The 19,499-nt window shown below is 46.3% G+C and overlaps 1 protein-coding gene and 1 long non-coding RNA gene across 17 annotated transcripts in view; one reads left to right on the top strand and one right to left on the bottom strand.

Moving 5' to 3' along the window:
• The window catches only part of St3gal5 (ST3 beta-galactoside alpha-2,3-sialyltransferase 5), a 57,768-nt gene extending 44,005 nt beyond the window's left edge, over nucleotides 1–13,763 (bottom strand). For 6 of the 16 annotated variants that reach the window (XR_015685852.1, XR_015685849.1, XR_015685853.1 and 3 more), the window contains exon 1: nucleotides 13,561–13,763. Coding sequence is in view for 2 of the 16 variants with exons in the window: in XM_087659462.1 (XP_087515588.1) it covers nucleotides 13,561–13,639 (79 nt within the window). In the remaining 14 variants the exon portion in view is untranslated. 16 annotated transcript variants of the gene reach the window in all.
• A 108-nt stretch (nucleotides 13,764–13,871) lies between these two features.
• Nucleotides 13,872–16,538, top strand: LOC102556495 (uncharacterized). Its single transcript, XR_015686678.1, has 2 exons — nucleotides 13,872–14,076; nucleotides 14,420–16,538. It is a non-coding gene; the product is annotated as an uncharacterized LOC102556495 (long non-coding RNA).
• The last annotated feature ends 2,961 nt before the right edge of the window (nucleotides 16,539–19,499 follow it).

The raw sequence follows: 19,499 nt of genomic DNA, 5'->3' as shown, positions 1-19,499 counted from the left end.
ACATTACAACGCCACACACACACACACACACACACACACACACACACACACACACACACACACACGAGGCAACTCGCAACCACTTATAACTCAAAATTCCAAGGAATTTGATGCATTCAGGCCTCCATGGGCACCTGTACAAACTTGGTGCACATAAATTCACATAGGCAAGCACAAATACACATAAAAATATGTAATAAATATTCCTTTTAAAAATTTTTATTTTCTGGGCCAACAGGATAGCTCACTATGTAAAGACACTTGCTTCTAAGTTTGAAGTTCTGTGTTCGATCCGAGGACCTCACCCTCGTGTGGAAGAACAGGCTCCAAACTCCTGCCACGGCATTCATGTCTACACACAGACGAACATTGTTTCCATAAATAAAATGTAATAGTTTTAAAATGTCCCTGGATGTTGCCATGTGTTCCTGGGGGAACAAAAGTACCCTGGCACTGTTGAGATAGTTATATTAAGATTTCAACACCACCTCATACGAAAGTCAAGAAGGGTAATCAGACTTACGTGCCAGGCTACAAGAAAGATCTAATGACACCTGCATTTCAATACCTAATATTCTGTGCTATTCTATTCAAGAGCTCTTGGTTTATCAAGATGGTGGTCAGGTCCTTACCTGTCTACGGTATAGGAGACAATGAGCGAGCACTGGTCTGAGCCCATGCACAGGCAGGCTGGAGAAAGCAGGCTAACAGCTGGCGGTCGTTGTCCACACTGCACCTACCTCAGCCCATGTCACCACTGAGGAAACCATGCCATCTGCAGCATCCTTTCTTGCCCACGACCACATCTGACTTTCACAAGAAGCCCCTACCACAAAGCCACAGAGAGCGCTGATTGCTGAGGCTTCCCCCAACACCTCCCCTGTTACTTCAGTCAGGGTTTTGCAACCAGACCTTGAACAAGAACCACTTGAGGCTATAGGCAAGCAAATCCCTACATTTCATGCGCAGAATGTGACACCTGACAGGATTAGAGGAGGACGGCCATTTTTCAAGCAAGCTCCCAAATGTAATGTGGGCAAAGCACTTTAAAAATAAGTCTTCCTTTTAAGCAAGTTTTCTGTGGCAGAGACAAACACATGCAGTGAACAGGTTTTGGCCTGAAGACTGTCCAGATTCTACAAACTGAGCCAAGAGATAAGGGTCTGTCATCTGTGAAGAACAAAACCACTGTTCTGAGAATCTGCACCCTACTGTTGTGGCCAATTAACCCTTCAGGATCCCGATGGAGGGTTTCTCCATACCAATGAGATCCCTCTGACATAAAGGGGGGGGGGGTCATTACCATCACTCAACTCTGCTCTTTTACATGTTGAAAATATCAAGGCAATGAATTCTGAACACTTGGAATACTCTCTAAAAGCATTCATCCTCCAAAGTGAGAACGTGACTCATGGGCACAGAAGGTGCCTCTCCAATATCTTACCCAATACTCCCTTGGGCTTGGCTTCTTGCCTTCCTCGATTAAAACCCTTGATTAACAGCCTATGATCTCTTCACCTGCTTATCTGCTCTGCTGCTTGACTTCCCTGTGCTGGAGAGAGCCAGACGACGGCCTATTCACCTGTGCGCCACACTAACACAGGCGGTTGCTTCTGCCCTCATGCTTCTTGTTTGAACTCAGGAGCCTACAAGAGTGCCACTGTGTAAAAGGAACTTACTGAGCACTGCCTGGCTAAAGGGGCTGACCATCAGCTTGCCACTGCTCACCCTTAAAGTGCACCCAAACTCACCTGAATGCAGAACCACCAAATCCAAACACAACCATCACTGCATGCTTCTTTTCCATTTACTTGTCTGTCTGTCTTCGTTTTTTCGAGTCAAGGTTTCTCTGTGTAGCCCTGGAACTTGCTCTGTGGTCCAGGCTAACCTCCAACTCAGGCATCTGCCTGCCTCTGTCTCTCAGTGTTGGGATTAGATGTGTGTGCCCCCACTGCCCAGTAAAAGTATAGGCATTTTTTGTTTGTTTTTCATGACAGGGTTTCTCTGTATAGCTCTGACATTCCTGAACTCACTATATAGACCAGCCTAACCTTAACCTCACAGAGATCCACCTGCCTCTGCCTCCCAAGTGGTAGGGTTAAACGTTTGCACTGTTACTCCCAGCTCACTGGATGCTTCTTAAGTGCCCAGATTGTAACATAAGACTCCTTGGATGAGGGAGATGCAGACAAACAAATCAATAGCTGTCCCACATTCCAGAAGGGACGGGCCTGGGAGCAAAAGCAACTGGATCTGCCTGGTGCTGCCCCCTCCCTCAGAAAACAGGAAAGAGTTGAAAAGTTCAACTGTTTGCCAACTTGATATGGGCCAAGTCATGGCTGGAGTAAGTTTACTAGTTGCAAAAATTCAGATTGGGCAAAGACTTTTTACTGCTTTTCTTCCTTCCTGGGATGTTGGAATCCACACTCGCCTGCCTTTCCAAAGTAAGAACAATTTGGCCAGCTGGATGGGCACTAAAATGTTGAGGCCAGGGAGGGAGAGAAAGAAAGCAAGAGTAAATGGCAGAAGTTAAAGGACCCCCCCCCCAAAAGGAAAGAGCAGGAAGGGTTTTTAAGTTCCAACATGCACGCAGAGAATACGACAATGTTTTTTTGTTGGGCTTGAGAGCAGCCACCATGGATGGGAGAGAAGGGAACGGTTCTAGCAGGCGATGACTGGGAAGGGAAGGAAGAGGAGAGCAGAAATATTGCTATCACAGTCTTTCTTCCTCTGCCCACTGGAGTCCAGCAGTTTCAGAGGAACGGTGCAGAGAGGTCCAGAGAGGTCCGTGGGCGGGCCTGCCTGCCCATAAATCATTACAGGTCCCAACCTGGAGATCCTCCTTTGAATCCAAGAACTGCCCCACCACTACCTTCCCACAGAGGAACCCAGCTGGAAGTACAAAAGGTTCCTCAAACTGGACTTTAAAATGCTGAGGCTGGGGGCAGCACCAACTGGAATCAGTCTGTAGGGGGTGGAGGATATAAGTTTGGGGGAGGTACTGGGGGTGTCATCAAAGTACACGTGTATATGTTTTCTCACATATTAATAAAAATATTCTACTTTTAGAAGTGTGAGATTTCTACTGGGATGTACGACTCAGTGTTCTCTGAAGGCGTTGGGGGATACCTTTTTGCTTTGTAGGTCTTGTTTTGAGACAGTATCTTCCCCATTACTCCAGAATGACTTCAAATTCAGGATCCTCCCACTCAGTCTCCTGAGTGCTAGTACCACAAATGTATGCCACAATGCCAACACTGCAGACACATCTTTAGTAGGCTTGTATCTTATCTATCGAGGGCTGGACCATAGCATCTTACAGTGCACAGGGTGTGTTTGGGTTTAAATACACTTCAAAGTCTGCACAGGAAACTTCTCTCACAGGACCGTGGCAGCTCCAGTTTAAATTGGGAAATGGGGAGTAGAGGTTGTCGGAGCTGGTTGACCAGATGCCCCTGAGGCCAGTCACAAACCAGGAAACCTCTTAGAATAGCAGCAATAGCCAATGGAGCCAAGGTCTTCATTCTGTTCCCTGTAGAGGTCAGGAGGGACAGATGCTGAGGAATGCTCAACAACACAGGAAATGAGCAGCAGAGGCCACACAAGACGCAGCCATGCCACAGCTTCTGTGTCCGCAGTGTCAGAACACTGAGCTGGAGGCTGCAGAGACATCCGCTTTGTTTCTGAAGCAATTTTATACTTAGAAAAAGACTGGAAGAGCGATACAAGGAATTCTCATCTACCCTTCAACCAGATACCCTACCCCCATGGTTAATATGTGTGCTGCTGTTCTATTCGTATATAACATACATAATTTACTCAAATACCTGAAAGAAAACTGTAGACACTGTTACACCCTAAATATTTTATTTTCCTAGAAATAAAGTCATTCCTTATATGATCACAGAATAATGTTCAATGCGAGGGCCTGGACACTGACTCAAGCTAGAGTCTAATATAAAGGTCTCAGGAAGATTTCTCTAGTCCTTCCAAGTGATGACTTTCGAACAAAAACAGAAACAAAAAAAATTTTTTTTTTGCCTTTTCCAGGATACCATCCAGGATCGCATGAGGCTTAATGTCATGTCTCTTTAATCGAAAACAGTTCAGTTATCTCTTGTGACCTTGACATTTTTTTTGAAAAGTACAGGCCGAGTGTTTTGCAGAATGTTCCTTAGATGGGGATCATCTGATGTTTCTTCATGACCAGATTCTGAGTTATGCACTGGGGCCAAAGGCAGCACAGTGGGAGGCTGTGCTTTGCTCTCTGCATTTTCTCAGGCAGGGCGTTTACCCGGTCTGACACTGGTGACATCTCAGAGGAACACCTGGTTAGGGTGGTGTAAGCCAGTTGCTATTTTCTCTTTGTGAACTAGTAAGTGACTTGATGGGAGATACCTAGTGTCTTAGCTACCTTCCTATTGCTGTGAAGAGGTCATGGACCAGAGCAACTCATTTTTCAAAAAAAAAACAACAAAACAAAACAAAAACACCCTTGAATTAGTTATAGTTTCAGAAGACGAGGCCGTGACCATCACAGCGTGGAGTATGGTGGCAGGCAGGCATGGTGCTGGAACAGTAGCTGAGTGCTTCATCCTGATCCTCAAGTTGAAAGCAGAGTGCAGGAAACTGGGCCTGGCGTGGGTTTTGGAAATTTCCAAGCCTGTCCCTAGTAACTTCTTACCTCCTCTAAGAAGGTCCTGTCTCCCAATCCTTCCTAAACAATTCCACTCATTAGGGAGGAAGCAAGCATTCAAATATAAGAGCCTGGGGTGGGGGGTGGGGGATTTTCATTCAAATCACCACACCTTGGAACTAAGTAAAGTCCCTGCTTTTCATCACATCTGCTTGTTTCAGTGGTCACTGGTAGAGAGAAGGAAAAATTGTAAGTTAGGCAGGGTCATATCAGCACCTCATGAATAAAGTTTGTCAGAACAGAGGTGGTGAAAATGAATTATCACCTGGTCTCCTTCCACATTTACTTCATGGAACCTCAATCCGTGCTCATTCTTAGCTAGTGGGAAAACTAGGTAGGACTGGAGAGAAGGCTCAGTGGTTAAGAGCACTTGTTGCTCTTGTAGGGACTCTAATTCAGTTTCCAGCACCCACACAGCCGCTCGCAACCATCTTTAGCTCCAGTTCCAGGAGATCTGATGCCTTGTTCTGGCTTCTGTGAGGAGCAGGCATGCCCAGGGCATGCATGCATGCATGCATGCATACATGCATACATGCATGCATACATACATGCAGGCAAATACTCAGAAAACAGAATTTAAAAATCTATAAAAGAAAGAAAACTATATATTCTCTAGCTAGGACCTGAGACTGTACCAGTTGCCAAGTGTCTATTAAAGACTTCCTGAGAAATCCAGAAGGAAGGACAGTTGCCGAGCCCAGAGCGCTGACGCCCAGTCCCGCCAATGCCCGTTTTGTTTTGTGTTTACTGTGTCTTTAAATGAGAATACCGAACGCTCTACTCTGTGATCCTGCCTCCTCACATACCGGGGCCTAGAGACTCTAACTTGCTTTACCTAGGAAATATCTCAAGAGGCCAGAGAAGGACTTAAGGTGTGTCTGTCAACTGTTTGTCTTACACTCCTTCTTGTGTGTCTTTGTTAAGCTGGCTGGCCAGCCCCTGCCCTGCCCAGCAACAACGCTGAGGGAAGCAGACCGCAGCCATACCAGCTTTTATGTAGGTGCTTCATATCTGAACTGAGGCCCTCACTTTTGCACTTTTTCCCCCTCGAGCCATCTCCCCAGCCTTGAACCCTTGTTATCATAAAGGTAGAAACCTCAGAGAATATTCAACAGTGGAAAGAAGATTAGAAAGACAGCCTACATCTCAGTGCCCGTGGTTAACACTCTTCTTCTCTATATCCTGTCAGCCTTTGTATCATTTGTGTTCTACAGAAACAGGGCTGAGCTGTCTGTATTAGCCTTCTTTGACCTAAATTCCACTGGGGATGAAGCCCTGTAACAAAGGGCTAGAATTTTGTTAATTGTCCCAAGGATGGCCAAACAACTAGAATCATTCCAGAGCATGAGAGAGAGGTTAATGTATAAAACAGGCTGCCATTGGATATTAGGGCTTACATTCCTCATAAAGCCTTGGTTGGGAAGGGCTGGGCTACAGAAGGCTGTGGAAAGGCTGTCTGGAGTTCTTTGTTCTCTTAACAATCCTACCCCTCAGTTTTGTTTTATTTTGTTTTTCTAACTAAGTAGTCTTTTTTTTTTTGGTTCTTTTTTTCGGAGCTGGGGACCGAACCCAGGGCCTTGAGCTTCCTAGGTAAGCGCTCTAACCACTGAGCTAAATCCCCAGCCCCTTAACTAAGTAGTCTTAAATCCAATGTAATCAATCTTCCTACCTCAGGCTCCCTGGGTTACAAGCATAAACAACCATGCCCAGATTTATAATCCTATAATAAACATTTAATAAACAAATATTACATACTAGGAACTGAGACTAGAAAATAAATAGGGCATAATCCCTTTCCTCTATGAATATGATCACGAACTCTCAGACACCCAAAGCACCAGCAATGAACTCGTGAGCCTGGTGGTAAGGAACCACTAGTCCTTCGGAGGAAATCAGGGAGGCCTTCTGGAGAACATGATGAGCCAGTGGGTGTGCCAAGGGTAAGAAGGATTGCAGAGTGGGTTCCAGATGAAAGAAGAAAACGTCAGTTATTCAGACTATATCCAGTTATACCAGGAGACCTGCGGGACAGTGGTCAACTAAGCAGACCCCAGGACTGGTTCTAAGCAGGACAGTGGTGAGAGCAACCTGGGCAGGCACTGGGTGGTCAGGAGGTCACTGAGCTTGTGGTTTGAATGAAAACTCAGCATTAGGAGATGTGGCCTTACTGGACAAAGTGTGTTGGGGTGAGGCTTTGAGGTTTCAGATGCTCATGCCTGGCTCAGTGTTGCCCTCTCTTTCTGTTGCCTACCAATCTAAAAGTAGAACTCTTGGCTCCTCCAGCACCATGTCTGCCTGCTATGCTGCCCTGCTTCCCGCCATGATGAAACCATAAGACAGCCCCAATTAAATGTTATCCTTTATAAGAGGTTGTAATGGTGTATCTTCACAGCAATAGAAACCCTAATTTAGGCACATGTTTGATAGTTTCATACATTTCTATAATGAATTTTAATCATTTCTATACCTGTTCTTTCTTCTTCTTCTCAACGAATCCCCCTCCTGTCTCTAGATCCTCTCTGGTGTGAAGTCCACTGAGTTTAATTGGTGTTTTTTGTCCCAGTAAAGGTAACTTATCAGTAGCTACACCATTGAAGAAAATGACACCCCTTCTCCAACCACCTTTCATTTCCAACGACTATTGGTGATTATTATCTCAGGGATTATAAAATGTTGAGGGGCCCAATCTTATTTGGCAGAAGATTTTAAGCCAGCATTTGGGCAGGCCCCAAGCAGACACACCAGGCTCAATCATACATGGACTGCGGATCTGGACATGCAAGAAACAACACAGGCTGTGCCTTTGCTTCAGGTCTTACAATCCCACCTGGAAAAACAAGCAACAAACAAGAAATGAAGGCAGAGAAACAGATCAGTACATCCTCCTCCAGTGTCGTTATCACAAGTGGTCGCTCTCACTGGATTCTGTACAAAGGTTTTAGAGCTTTCGGGGTAGAGAATCTTTTCAAAGGCTCCCCCGAAGGAGGAGTGCTCCTCTGCCACTGTCTGAATAGGAACGGTGGGGGGCGCAGGTGTCACTAGTGTAGGGACAGCATGTCCTGGAGATGTCTGAGGATAATGGGTTTGAAGTCCAGCCCAGGAGGGACGCTATGCTGCAGCTCACAGAGGAATGAGCAGTTCCTATCATGGGTGCTGAAATTATACTGGAGGAGTACGAGGGGCTTTTCTACATGGAGCTGGATATTGAAGAGACCTCCTGAGGCTGAACTAGAGACGGAGACATGCCCTCATGAGGCAGTATGAGATAGAAGGCAGAGCCCCAAATATCATCAGTTCTGATGGGATATCTTCTGAGGGATTGGAATACATTATTTGCTGCAAAGACATGGGAACAGTAGCCTCATCCACTACCTCCAAGCCTAGGTCTGAATCCTAGCTCTGCCCCTAGAACGACTTCTTTTGCTTAGTACCCTCCTTTATAAAATGGGAGGGATAGTGGTACCAGGTACAGCGCTACAATATGATCGAATGAGCAGTCTATGGAACAGTTCTACACCAGGTGAGGAAAGACTGAGGAAACTTCCTCTCGTGGTTTACAGGGGAGGGAGCAGGGAGCAGTCTTTGAAGACTGAGTATGACTGACTATAAAATATTCATTAATGAATTTTATATGGTTAGAAGCTAGGTGCATGTGCGTTTAGAAGTTGGTATCTTCCAGAGAAATGGAAATTTGAATCTACCAGTTTCTTTTTTTTTTTTAATATTTATGTTTTTATTTTGGGGGGGGATATTTTTTATTTACACTTCAAATGTTATTCCCCTTCCTGGTTTCCCGGCCATAAGCCCCCTATCCCATCCCCCTCCCTATGTTTTTATACTTATTTTTCATTTTATTATATTTTTATTATGAGAGATTGTGTGAGTGTGTGCGCGTGCGCGTTTGTGTGTGTGTGTGTGTGTGGGTACACACATGCCATGGTATCCAAGTGGAGACGATACATGTGGAGAGTTCTTCTTCTGAGTTCTCTCCTTACAGCATGTAGGTCCTGGGTATCAAACTCAGGTTGTCAGAGTTGGCAGCAGAGGCCTTTGCCCGCTGAGCCAAGTTGCCGGCCATTATTTTACTTTTTAACCTTGTGTGTAGCACACATGTAGGTATGTGCATATCATATGAGTGCGCATACCCCCAGAGGCTGGCACAGCTGGGCAGTGCATAATCCACAGTTAGAGTGATGGGCAGTTGTGAGCTGCCTGACTTAGATGCTAGAAATGGAATTCTAGTTCCCTGTAAAGCGGCGAGCTTTCTTACCAGAGGGCCATCTCTCTAGTCCCTTTTAAAGGGAGGCTACTAGCAATTTTTAAACTGCAGGGATGTCTCAGGTTGTTCCCACTGGAGAGCACCTAGACAGGAGGAACATATAGATAAAGATAGCCACAGCCTGTGCCAGTGGATAACCCCGCTAAGATCTCCATTACAGAAAATGGCGAGCAAAGAGAAGGGAAGACCAGAGGTAACTTTGTCCCCTTGAACTTTTCGCTGCCTGCCAGTCTAGATAAGAGAGAAACACACGTGGGGGTGAATAACAAGCTAGAAGAGGAGACAGGGCAGCCAGAGGGAGATAGCCTCTGTCTAACAGAAACACCCGCTCTGCTTGGTTCTTGATATACATAAGCCCATCATTATGAAAACGGTAACGAGCGGAAGAGTATGGTACCACAGGCCTGGAATTCCAGCACTAGAGTGGGGAGGTAGGAGCCAAAATCCAAGGCCAGACTGGGTTTTAGCAGCCCTTGCCTGAAAACAAAACAAAACAAAAAAAAAACTGAACTAAAAATATAAGTAAATATGTAAATAAGTTTAAAAGTGGCTTCAACGTTCAAAAAAAACTTAAGTATTATTCATAAAGTAGGCCTTGCACATGCTGTTTTTTGGGCTTATCAAACCTGGTCAAATGATACTAGCCTATTATCACCCCAGATAGTAGTAATCCTGAAGAAAAAGAAAGCCAGAGTATAGGATTTCGTTCTTGATCTGAAACCTGGGTGTTTTTCCCTGATGTAACTGAACTGTAAAAATGCTTTCTACTGCTCAAAAACTCAAGTAAGGAAAAGGCTTTTCCTGTAGGTAAGTTAAACAGAAATGGAGTGACTGAGTGGAGGTTTGTTTGTATTAAGCTGGGTGGCAAGATCAAACTAAGCAGTTGACTAAAGACGCTCTCCACATCTGAGAAACTTGGAGCTCAGCCTGCGCTGTGCTAGGACCCAAGGAGGGCCTGGACTCTGTAGCACTGCTCTTCCTGAGGTCCTACAGAACAGGGCCAGGCAGAAACTTCCTACTGTGAAAGCAACACCAGCAGCATCTGCAAACTCTCCCCTTCGTCGTTGAGGATGGAGAAACTTCCACCATGGTTAATTCTAAGGCTAGAATAAAATAGCTTTGGCTGGGGGGTCCTCAAAATGAGTAATAAACCCATAACCCAGTAATCCTACTGCCTGGCAGATTCCCAAAAACACACTTATGCACACTTTCCCAAAGCTAGGCACCAGAGCACTCACAGTAGCACTATCTGGAGCAGACACACACTGGAAGGTGCTTAACACTCAACAATTGATTACAGACGAGAGGCACTAAATTTACCCCGTGACTACCGTGAGCTTTGGCAGTGAACATGCCATTACTACAGGTGGCACAGGGAGTGCCTCTATCACTCAGTGCTTACAAAAGAAGACACACACCATAGGTTTCTATTTATGCACAGTGTGAGAGAAGCGAGTCACACCAGGGTAAATGCTAGGAGAGGCAGTGACTGACTGGGTAGGACACAGGTCCTGGTATCTTCTGTTCCTTCACCTGAGTGTGGTTCATGTTCACTATGGAAATGTGTTCCATAGTACTCTTTGGGTTCCTCTGCTTTTCCCTACACACATTCTAAATGTGGAGGTCAGAAAAGAACAGAGTTAGTTCTCTCCTTCTACTGTGTGGGTTCTGAAAATTGAATTCAGGTCATTAGGTAGCAGCACCTTAGCCCATTGAGCCATCTCACTGGTTTCGTGTGTGTGTGTGTGTGTGGTGAATGTGGGTGTATAGTGTGTGTGTGTGTGTGTGTGTGTGTGTGTGTATTTATTTATATCTATTAAGACAGAGTCTCCTATTCCTGTCTCTATCTCCCAAGTGCTGAAATTAACAAACCTGCTCCAAGTACCTACACAACATTTGAACAGGAGCAAACCTCATCTGTCCAGGTAAGCAAGCTAATATGGATCGATGGTGAGCACCTCTCAGTCAGTTCGTTTTATCCCTGATCCTTCTTCACACACCCCACTGATTCCCTCTATGGGATGCTTCTGAGTTTCTCTCCCAGGAGAGCTCTAGTGCCACCGTCCATATTTATGGCTTCCTCCCACACTGGGCGTGTGAATCACACCCCCTCTGGTGGATGCCTCTGCTAACACATGCCACCCACACTGATCCAGTCCTTGCTTCTCCATCCTCAGCTGTTATCATATAAATTCCCAGTTGCTTCTATGCCAAGCCTTCCCAGCTGGACTAGCATGAAGAACATGCTCTTGGGGGTGATGACCACCCTCTTGGCTCCACAAGCAGCGCAGAGTAAAGTCCTCCTCCAGAGCGAGGTAGATGTGGAGGGTGACTCTCTCTGCTTCCCACGTCTTGGTTAGGGTTTCTATTGATGTAACACCATGACCAAAAACAACTGGGAGAAAGGGTTTAATGTCAGCCTAAATTGCACATTGCAGTCCATCACTGAGGGAAGTCAGAACAGGAAGTGAAACACAGCAGGAACCTGGAGGCAGGAGTTGATGCAGAGACCATGGAGGAGCACTGCATACTGACTTGGTCCCCCCACAGCTTGCTTTCTCATACAACTCAGAACCACTAGCCCACCAATAAGCTGGGCCCGCCCTGATTAGTCACTAATTAAGAAAATGTCACAGGCTTGCCTCCAGGACAATCTGGCAAGGACATTTTTTCGATTGATGTTTTCTTTTCCCAAATACTCCAACTTGTATCAAGTTGACATAAAAAACTGCCCAGCACACCATTAGTATCTCGGGACGGCTGCTAATTCTGCACTACTTCGACTAGCCCAGTAAGGGAGCCAGAAGTGGAGGAGGCACTCCAAGGACAGGTGTTTCTTGAATATTTCCCTAACCATTCACCATTTTGAAGACATGGGGCAATCACCAATGTATGTTAAGCTGAGTGAATTTTCAGAATCGACATAAATGTGTGCTTTTAGAATTTCCTACCAGCCCCCCAGCACGCCATTTTCCAGAAGCCACATCACACCTCCTCTTACTGCTTAAGCCAGGCATGTTGGTACCGGCCTGTAATCCCAGCACTTTGATCAGTGTTCAAGGCCAGTTTTGGATGCACAGTGAATTTAAAGCCAGTCTGAGCTACACGCTATCCCTGAGTCAAAAACCAAACCAACCAACCAACAAAAAAACAGCTAGCAAAACCCCGATCATCTCAATTTCTTCTCAAGTCTCAAGGAAAACGCCATCAACCCTAACTAAGAATGTCCACCTTACAGCCACAGCGTGGACCACATAGCAGATATGGCTGTCAGGAGACTCAGCACTCAGCTCATACTAATACTCTCTTGACCAAACACTCGGAAGTCAGACGATCCCAGCCCTGCAACCAGCAATGTTAGAAACCATTCTGAGCTGTCAGGATATGGAATTACACAAAAGAAACCAAAATCTGCTTCTCTGGTCATTCAACAGACATAGATCCCTCTTCCCAGCTCCAGCATGTATTGGGCTTCAGGTAGAAGAGGATTTACAGTCATAAACCAAGGGAAGGCTTGGCTAGACACCAGAGGGCAGAAGATGAGTGTGAGTCTCCTTCCTTTGTGAGTCTAAAACCCAGTTCCTGGCTGAAGGAACCTGCAATCCATCGGTCCCTGAAAAAGCACAACACATAAAACCGCCTTTTCCTCCTTTTAAGTAAATGACACCTAATTTTGCAGAGGCAAAATATGAATTGAGACTGAATTAAGACGAAAAGGTATAAATGAATTTCTAAATCTCATTTCCAAGTCAGCTAGTGATTCTGCAGAGTTCAATGATGGTTAAAAACCACAAACCCATTGGCCTGGGAGAGACCTCAGCCATCAGCTGGGTAAGTCTTCCAGTACGGACTTGGAGAGCAAGCTCCCCACAGGAGGATATCAGTGTCTGCCAAGGTCATCCAACTGATGTGGGGTAGGGACAAGAGTTCGCTTTGATTTACTGGGGTCCTACCAATTGTTCTCTAACACCCTCTCTGCAAAACAAACAAAACAGCGCACCACGAACGCACCCCCTTGGCAGGCCACAGCTTAAAATTTCCAAAAAACCAAAAAACGGTCGCCCCAATGTGTCTCCTCAGCAGGACTGGCCGTAGAGAGGGGGCAGCGAAGGTCACCAGTGAATTTCTACCAGCAGAAATCTACCCACTTTCACACCGCACGTCTACCCACAAGGATGCCCCAGAAGGGTTCAGGAGCCACTAGTGACCCTGCACAAGGTTCCCCAAGGTAGTCACGGGAGACACTGAGCCAATTCGACTCTGCCGGCTCAGAAGGTTCCAGCAATGAATTAAAGTCCCAGAACCAAGCGATGTGTCGGAAGAGGGCCACTTTGGCCGGACCTGCCACGCGGGGCGGGTCGTCCTTACCCACAGCACCGCGTTCACACCTCGACAGGCTGCGCCGGGGGCGCCCATATAGGCGGCCCGGGGTCGCGACCCTCCGCCGGCGTCCCCTCGCAGGCGCGTCCGGCGTCTCAGGGCTGGGGAGGAGCTGCTGGGCCTGGGGTATGAGTGGGCAAAGGCGGATCGCTGCTGCCTGGGTTCCCCGAGGTCCGCTCTGCTGACTGGGGGCTGCGCCACGTACCTCGGCAGGCAGGTGCCGCTGCTTGGCTTCGCGGCTTCTGGGGCCTCCGCGCCGCGCCGCCCGCCGCCTCCGTGCGCATGCTAGGGAGGGAGCGCTGGCAAGCGGCCAGCCCCGGGCCCCGCGCCCCAGCCCGCCCCCGGCGCCGCGCTCGCGCCCATTCAGCCCCGGACAGTCCGTTCCCCAGCGCGGATGCTGAGGGGAGTGGGGGTAGGCGGGGGCGGGGTCGCGGGTCACGAGGATGCGGAAGGCCAATCAGAGTGCGCCCAGCCCCGCCTCCGAGCGAGCTGTTCCCCCCGCCCCCTCCGACTGCTAGTGGAAAGGGAGCGGGGCGCTGTCAGCCAAGACGCGGCTTGGGGGCGCCAGGCAGCCTGGGACAAGGGGAGATCTCAACTCCAGGCTTGTGCGAGATTAAATGGTGGAAGACGCTCCGGGGAACCTAAGGTGGCTCTGGACCGGTTATAGGCTTTAACTGAGCATCCAATTAAGTATCGGAGCCGTGGAACTAAGGGACTTGAGGTAATCACGTGCTTTATTCGCCAGCTGCCCACTGGTCCTGGGTCCTGAGTCCCAGGAGACAAACACCAGGACAAGCTAGATCAGCGATTCTCAACCTGGAGTGGAACGGCCTTTCACAAGGGTCGCCTAAGACCAAGGACACATATTTACATTATGATTCGCAACAGTAGCTAAATTACAGTTATGAAGTAGCAATGAAAATAATTTTATGGTCAGGGGTTACCACCACAACATGAGGAACTGTATTAAAGGAAAGGGTGGCAGCATTAGAAAGGTTGAGAACGATTGGGCTAAATGCTTGTTACTGTGCTAGTTACCTAAACAAACCAACTTGTTTTTGCAGGAGAGGGAACTGAGGTCTGCGTGGGGCTGAGGGTGAGTAGCTTTAAAGTCATTTGGGGACAGAAGCAGGAACAGAACTTGGACTTGGAGCACTCAAATCCCATTTGTCTGAAAGCTACTGACCCTCTGGTCTCTCACACCTTGTTCTGGAAAGGAAATGTAATACAATTTTTAAAAACATGTTTAATAAATCCCAAACGTAGTGCATTAAAGATGCCTAAAACTGGACTAGATCTCCTTTTTAGGATATTTCTTCCCATGATCCTCTAGAGAAGCCGATAAGAAAGGGATCCAAACCGCAAAGTAAATGATATTATAATGAAGCCAAGCTCCTGAGGATGTAGACCCTTTGTTACTGCATATGTGTGTGAGAAATGCCCTAGCGCCTTCGTTTCTGTTATATTGGAATAGCTTGCCTTCAACCTCAAGAACATTTAACCACAAAGGGGCATTCCGACAATCAGGAGGCACACTTTCCAAGATACAGCTCCGGTTTTCTTGGTTACTGAACAACAAACTCCTTTTTGGGGCTGCTCAAGGTCCCGTGATAGATCTTAGGGCTGTGTGTCAGCTAAAAAGATTGAAGCTTTGTAGTGAAAGCTTTCAGCTTTTACAAACAGGAGGAAAGCTTGATCTAGCTTTTAGAACCCTTTCTCCCAGCTCCATCAGGCACTGCTCATCTTTTACTGAACAGTACCCCCTCTCATTTTGAAGAGGAGGATCCTAGACCCTGAGCCAAGAGCCTTTACCAGTTTTCCTTCTTTCAACAGCTCGCTCAGAGCAGCTGGTTTGCACACATCTTTGTTCTTTCCCCAGGGTGGAGAGCAGAGCAGGGACGCCTTGGGGTGGAGGGATGCTATCTAGGTTGTCAATGCCAAGAGTTAAAAAAAAAGCAGGAAAAAATAGAGTAGGTGGATTTTATTTTCACGGCTATCCAAAGCGACAAATCTCGGTTTTAAAGTGGGGGCACTGGAAATATTCTAGAAAGGAAAAAAAAAGTGGAAGAAAGCTTGGTATATGGCAGGTTAAAGCCCGTGGGTCGGCCAAGACTGGTCAGACAGTAGCTAGCGGCCTGGAATGACCAACAGCTGTAGCAATTGCAGAGCACCTCACTCTCCGCCTATGGGAGACCAGCCTGAGGCCTGTGTATGTGATCAGATGCTCTGACATTTCTTTGTTCTCTCCCACATCTCCCTGCAAGGAGCCCCACCCTCTCCCAGTAAGGAACCCCACCCTCTTAGCGGTAAGGACTGTCCTGGAAGCTGGAAGAACCCTGCCTTGCAAGGGTAGGTGTAAGTTGGGGTTAATGAAGAGTAAGATGTGAACTCTGCCTCCTGTCTTAGCCTCATGGGACATTTGTTTTAAGTATTAACGAGCTCTGTCACCTGGTTCACACTTAGTGAAGGAAAATAAGACCTGCTCCCAAAGTCCTCCAAAGAATACACTTGGATCAGATACTAGATTTCAAAGGTTTACTGAGTGGCCTCAGAGAAGCTTCCAGACTCTGACTAGCATGCAGTAGAACTGCTAATAAGTCAAAGGCAGCAACTATTACTTCCTAAATTCACTTTTTGCATTCACCACCTTAGTTAATCTAATGACAGGGTATTCTGACCCCCTTGTGTGCTGCAACACCCTATTTTGTTAAGTTTGTCTCACTTTTGGCCATAGTCTGTGTATTCCTTAATCTCTCTGGGACCCTTTCAGAGACCCTCCACAGTCAAAATTTTTGTATAATAATCTCATGATGCAAAAGGTGAACAAGACTGCCCATCACTGATCAAGACAACATAGCCAATTGGGTGAGGTGGTATGTGGATGGAAGGACTCCCAGTGTCCAGGAGTAGAGGCAAGAGGATCAGAAGTTCAAGGTCATCTTCAGCTACACAGCCAGTTTGATGTGAGCCTGTGCTACAGGAGACCTTGTTACAACAAAACAAATTACGGCACCAAATCACAAAGGTCCTTGAGGGGGCTGTGGACACAACCCTGTAACTCCAGTTCTAGGTGATCCAATACCCTTGTTGGGCCTGCTTGGCCACTGCATGCATGTGGTACTCAGACATATATGCAGACAAAATGCATACACATACAAAATAAAAGTAAATCTTTTAAAAAGACTCTTGAATATGTACCTTTTTTATTTTTATTTCTGTTGCCACTATAGAAATGGTAGTTTTTGGGCTTGGGGATTTAGCTCAGTGGGTGGGTGGCCCTGGGTTCGGTCCCCAGCTCTGAAAAGAAAAAAAAGAAGAAATGGTAGTTTTTTCTTTTTCTTTTATTTTGTTTATTTTGGGTTTTTTCTTTTTCTTTCTTTCTTTTTTCTTTTCTTTTCTTTTTCTTTTTCTTTTTTTGGACAGGGTTTTTCTGTGTAGCTCTGGCTGTCCTGGATCACACTCTGTAAACCAGGCTGGCCTCAAACTCAGAGATCTACCTGCTTCTGCCTCTCAAGTGCTGAGATTAAAGGTGTGCGCCTCCACTTCCCAGCTCTTTTTCTTATTTTATATAACAGAATGAAGACTTCATATAAAACACTTGCTTCAAAGGGATGGAATATGATTGAAAAATGTTTTGGTAATTGAGTTGTAAATGGAATCAATCGTGTACCTTCAGAAAACACTTTAAAAATAGTGTGTGCGTGCATGCATGCGTGTGTCTAGGAGCCACAAAAAAGGGTCAAAAAAGGTTGTTGGAGCCACAGGACCTGGAATTTACGGGTGGTCATAAAGCTACCATGCAGGTGCAGGAAACCAAACAGCGTCCTTTGAAGCAAACAGTGCTTCAGCAAACTGCTGAGCTGTGTCTCCGGACCACAAAACACTATTTTTAGAAATGTCTTTAATGGTGTGCATGCTATGGGCATGTGTGTGAGCCTGAGAGTGTGCATGCAAAGGCCAGCGTACAGCACTGGCTGTCCTGCTCTCTTTCTCACCTGTTTTAGGCAGGATCTCTCACTAAATCTGAAGTTGGCTGTCTTTCAGGTAAGCTGGCCAGCCAGCAAATCTCAGCAATCTTCCTGTCAGGCTCCGGTTTGTTACTGGTGCTCTTAGCCCTGCCCAGCTTTACTTGGGTGCTGAGGGTCAGAACTCAGGTCTTCATGCTTGCACAGTAAGGACTCTTACTGCCTGAGCCCTCTCCTCCTCCACTGAACACTACGTCTTACGGAGAGACACTTATGACAATGGGCACTGTGGTTTGAATATATGAAAGATACTTTCTTGAAAATAGGCCAAGTAATCCTAGATCTTTAAGGAAAACAGTTAACCATGTGTTTCCAGTAACGCAAAACTCTCCAGGGAAATTTAGAATTTTGAAGCATGGGAGGATATTTTTTTGTGTTGAGATTAACAGTGATATTAATGAATATAACATCTGGGTGATGTATTTTGATCTTCAGCCTTGAAAGACCTGTGTTTGCTCTGTGAATCATTACGACAAGCTCAGGATTTCGGATTCCATCTTGTAACACATCCTTAAGAAACTACCTCCTGGGGGCTGGGGATTTAGCTCAGTGGTAGAGCGCTTACCTAGGAAGCGCAAGGCCCTGGGTTCGGTCCCCAGCTCCGAAAAAAAAGAACCAAAAAAAAAAAAAAGTTTTGTGGAAAACGAAAAAGTTGAGTAGCACAATGGGAGCAGATCTGGGAGAATAGGAAGGTGGGGATGATTGCATTGGTGGACATTCTCCAAACTGTTTTTGCTTGGTTTTTCTTTTTTCTTCCCCCCCCCCCCCCCCCCCCGGAGCTGGGGACCGAACCCAGGGCCTTGCGCTTCCTAGGCAAGCGCTCTACCACTGAGCTAAATCCCCAACCCCGCTTGGTTTTTCAAGACAGGGTTTCACTGTGTAGCCCTGGCTATCCTGGAACTCACCCTGTAGAGCAGGCTGGCCTCAAATGCACAGAGATCCACTTGTCTCTGACTCTGTGCTAGGATTAAAGGCATGAACCACCATGGCTCAAAAAGCTAACAGTATTACTTTTTTTTTTTTTTTAAATGACTTTTGGTTCAAAAAGAAGGAAAGAAAAAAAAAGAGAAGTGGTTTTGTAACTGTTATCATGTGATGGAGTTATTTTAATCTCTGTATTTGTGTGTTTTCTGTTTCTGTCTCTCTGTCTCTGTTTCTGTCTCTCTCTCTCTCTCTCTCTCTCTCTCTCTCTCCCCCCCCCTCTCCCTCTGTGGTGTGTGTGTGTGTGTGTGTGTGTGTGTGTGGTGTGTTTGTGTGTGTGTTGGACTCTGTGTGTACACATTCATCCAGTACATGCAAGTCTCTGTATGCATGTGGAGGTCAGGATGGGACATGAGGTGTTTCTGTTCCTCTCCACCTTATTCCCTTGAGACAGCATCTCTCATTGAACGTATAGCTAGGCTGGCTGACCAGTAAGCTTCTGGAATCAGCCCTTCCCCCGCCCCCACACTGGGGTTCCAGTACAGACAGCCATGCACAACTTTTGTGTGGGGTTAGGGATTTGAACTAAGGTCTTAATAGTTACTCAGCAAGCGCTCTTTCCCGCTGGGTCACTTCGCCAGTCCCAATTAATCTATTTGTATGCATTTTTCCCTATGCTGGAAATCACATCCAGGGCCTTATGCTTATTGGACAAGTGCTCTACCACAGAACAATACTCCTAGGTCTACGTTTATTATTTTTAATGAAGTAATGCATATTATTTCGGGTTTAGAGGGAAGGTGTGTTATTGTTTTAGATTTGTTTTTTTTTTTTTTTTTCCGGAGCTGGGGACCGAACCCAGGGCCTTCTGCTTGCTAGGCAAGCGCTCTACCACTAAGCTAAATCCCCAACCCCTTTAGATTTGTTTTTAAACAGGATCTCACCCGGCTGGCCTGGACCATCCATGTAAACCAGATTAGCCTTAAACTCACAGAGCTCTGCTTACCTCTGCCTCTTGAGGACTAAGCTTAAAGTTGTATTCCATCGCACCTGATGTAATATGTATTTTTAAATATTTTCTGTTTTAGTTTTTTTCTTTGTTTTTATTTTATTTTTGTTTGTTCGCTTGCTTGCTTTTTTTTTTTTTTTTTTTTTTTTTTCCGGAGCTGGGGACCGAACCCAGGGCCTTGCGTTTGCT

Source organism: Rattus norvegicus, chromosome 4 (assembly GCF_021556685.1).
Source record: "Rattus norvegicus strain SHRSP/BbbUtx chromosome 4, alternate assembly SHRSP_T2T, whole genome shotgun sequence".
Lineage (NCBI taxonomy): Eukaryota > Metazoa > Chordata > Mammalia > Rodentia > Muridae > Rattus > Rattus norvegicus.
The sequence above is the reverse complement of the archived record's forward strand: the minus strand, read 5'-3'. Positions and strand labels throughout refer to the sequence as shown.